Source organism: Colobus angolensis, unplaced genomic scaffold (assembly GCF_000951035.1).
Source record: "Colobus angolensis palliatus isolate OR3802 unplaced genomic scaffold, Cang.pa_1.0 Scaffold449, whole genome shotgun sequence".
Lineage (NCBI taxonomy): Eukaryota > Metazoa > Chordata > Mammalia > Primates > Cercopithecidae > Colobus > Colobus angolensis.
The window spans coordinates 1,509,973-1,513,296 of NW_012117921.1; the positions used below are offsets into that span (position 1 = coordinate 1,509,973).

Sequence of the window (3,324 nt, forward strand, 5' to 3'; positions counted from 1 at the left end):
CTAGCCTGGTCAACATGGTGAAACCCTGTCTCTACTAAAAATACAAAAATTAGCCAGGCATGGTGGTGGTCCCCTGTAATCCCAGCTACTCAGGCAGCTGAGGCAGGAGAATCACGTGAACCCAGGAGGTGGAGGTTGCAGTGAGTCAAGATCACGCCACTGCACTCCAGCCTCGGCAATAAGAGTGAAACCCTGTCTCCAAGAAAGAAAGAAAGAAAGAAAGAGAGAGAGAGAGAGAGAGAAAGAGAGAAGAAAAGAAAATTTACTTTACTTTCTGGATCTCACAGCTTGTGCTGGGAAGCTAAAGTCAACATAACACAAAAATACTCACTAATGAACCAACCACAATTTACCCTTTATCCCTCACTAATAGATTCTTTTGGTTTAACTCCAGCCTCAGCCTGACCCAATCTATTGTGTCAAAGGTCTTTATTGGTCTCTGCTAGTCATGGGTGGCTACCACCACAAACAAATACACGAGCCAATTGCAAAGTAAAATTGCATATCCTGCCTCCCAAAATGCAGATTTTAATGAGGTTGATGAAATCAATGTTAGAGAAATTTTTACATCATCCACAAAGCCATTGAAAAGATAAGGAGCTAGGGGAGACCAACTAAACTGAAGAAGAGAAAACCAGCGAGGATCATGACAACACAGTTACCTCCAAGTCAATGATCTGGGTATCAAAAATTGAGAGGCCTTTGGAAAATGAAGCATCTCAATATTTTTGCAAAACAAGGACCCTCTTTAAGATCCTGCTGCATTGGCTGGGTGCAGTGGCTCACACCTGTAATCCCAGCACTTTGGGAGGCCGAGGCAGGCAGATTACAGGGTCAGGAGTTCGAGACCAGCCTGGCCAATATGGTGAAACCCCGTCTCTACTAAAAATACAAAAGTTAGCCAGGGGTGGTGGCACATGCCTGTAATCCCAGCTATTTGGGAGGCTGAGCCAGGAGAATCGCTTGAATCCAGGAGGCGGAGGATGCAGTGAGCTGAGTGCGCCACTGCACTCCAGCCTGGGTGACAGAATGAGACTCTGTTTGAAACAAACAAACAAACAAACATGGGAGGAGGGGTAGATACTGTTTCTCTGCAACCTCCTTAACTCTGCATCCTCTTCTTCCAGGGCTGCCCCTGATGGGGCCTGGCAATGAGTGAGCAGGCCCAGCCCTGGTGGACAAGGAAGAGAAGCCATATCCAGGAGGGCAAGAAGTGACACCCGGTGTAGAATGACTGCCCTGGGAGGGTGGTTCCTTGAGCCCTGGCAGGCTTGCTGACCCTTACCCTGCAAAACACGAAGAGCAGGACTCCAGACTCTTCTCGTGAATGGTCCCCTGCCCTGCAGCTCCACCATGAGGCTCCTTGTGGCCCCCCTCTTGCTAGCTTGGGTGGCTGGTGCCACTGCCGCTGTGCCCGTGGTACCCTGGCGTGTGCCCTGCCCCCCTCAGTGTGCCTGCCAGATCCGGCCCTGGTATACACCCCGCTCGTCCTACCGCGAGGCTACCACTGTGGACTGCAATGACCTATTCCTGACGGCGGTCCCCCCGGCGCTCCCCGCAGGCACACAGACTCTGCTCCTGCAGAGCAACAGCATTGTCCGTGTGGACCAGAGTGAGCTGGGCTACCTGGCCAATCTCACAGAGCTGGACCTCTCCCAGAACAGCTTTTCGGATGCCCGAGACTGTGATTTCCATGCCCTGCCCCAGCTGCTGAGCCTGCACCTAGAGGAGAACCAGCTGACCCGGCTGGAGGACCACAGCTTTGCAGGGCTGGCCAGCCTACAGGAACTCTATCTCAACCACAACCAGCTCTACCGCATTGCCCCCAGGGCCTTTTCCGGCCTCAGCAACTTGCTGAGGCTGCACCTCAACTCCAACCTGCTGAGGGCCATTGACAGCCGCTGGTTCGAAATGCTGCCCAACTTGGAGATACTCATGATTGGCGGCAATAAGGTAGACGCCATCCTGGACATGAACTTCCGGCCCCTGGCCAACCTGCGTAGCCTGGTGCTAGCAGGCATGAACCTGCGGGAGATCTCCGACTATGCCCTGGAGGGGCTGCAAAGCCTGGAGAGCCTCTCCTTCTACGACAACCAGCTGGCCCGGGTGCCCAGGCGGGCACTGGAACAGGTGCCCGGGCTCAAGTTCCTAGACCTCAACAAGAACCCGCTCCAGCGAGTAGGGCCGGGGGACTTTGCCAACATGCTGCACCTCAAGGAGCTTGGGCTGAACAACATGGAGGAGCTGGTCTCCATCGACAAGTTCGCCCTGGTGAACCTCCCCGAGCTGACCAAGCTGGACATCACCAATAACCCACGGCTGTCCTTCATCCACCCCCGCGCCTTCCACCACCTGCCCCAGATGGAAACCCTCATGCTCAACAACAACGCTCTCAGTGCCTTGCACCAGCAGACGGTGGAGTCCCTGCCCAACCTGCAGGAGGTAGGTCTCCACGGCAACCCCATCCGCTGTGACTGTGTCATCCGCTGGGCCAATGCCACGGGCACCCGTGTCCGCTTCATCGAGCCGCAATCCACCCTATGCGCGGAGCCTCCGGACCTCCAGCGCCGCCCAGTCCGTGAGGTGCCCTTCCGGGAGATGACGGACCACTGTTTGCCCCTCATCTCCCCCCGAAGCTTCCCCCCAAGCCTCCAAGTAGCCAGTGGAGAGAGCATGGTGCTGCATTGCCGGGCACTGGCCGAACCCGAACCCGAGATCTACTGGGTCACTCCAGCCGGGTTTCGACTGACACCTGCCCATGCAGGCAGGAGGTACCGGGTGTACCCCGAGGGGACCCTGGAGCTGCGGAGGGTGACAGCGGAAGAGGCAGGGCTGTACACCTGTGTGGCCCAGAACCTGGTGGGGGCTGACACTAAGACGGTTAGTGTGGTTGTGGGCCGTGCTCTCCTCCAGCCAGGCAGGGACGAAGGACGGGGGCTGGAGCTCCGGGTGCAGGAGACCCACCCCTATCACATCCTGCTATCTTGGGTCACCCCACCCAACACAGTGTCCACCAACCTCACCTGGTCCAGCGCCTCCTCCCTCCGGGGCCAGGGGGCCACAGCCCTGGCCCGCCTGCCTCGGGGAACCCACAGCTACAACATTACCCGCCTCCTTCAGGCCACGGAGTACTGGGCCTGCCTGCAAGTGGCCTTTGCTGATGCCCACACCCAGTTGGCTTGTGTGTGGGCCAGGACCAAAGAGGCCACTTCTTGCCACAGAGCCTTAGGGGACCGTCCTGGGCTCATTGCCATCCTGGCTCTCGCTGTCCTCCTCCTGGCAGCTGGGCTAGCGGCCCACCTTGGCACAGGCCAACCCAGGAAG

General features: G+C 57.0%; 1 protein-coding gene across 1 annotated transcript; it reads left to right on the plus strand.

The window, feature by feature from the left end:
* Window positions 1-1,131: 1,131 nt before the first annotated feature.
* LOC105523033 (leucine-rich repeat neuronal protein 2) lies at window positions 1,132-3,324 on the plus strand (the record flags this gene model as incomplete). The annotated part of the gene is made up of 1 exon (XM_011957768.1): window positions 1,132-3,324. A coding segment is annotated over exon 1 (1,971 nt), but the record flags the coding sequence as incomplete, so codon positions are not given.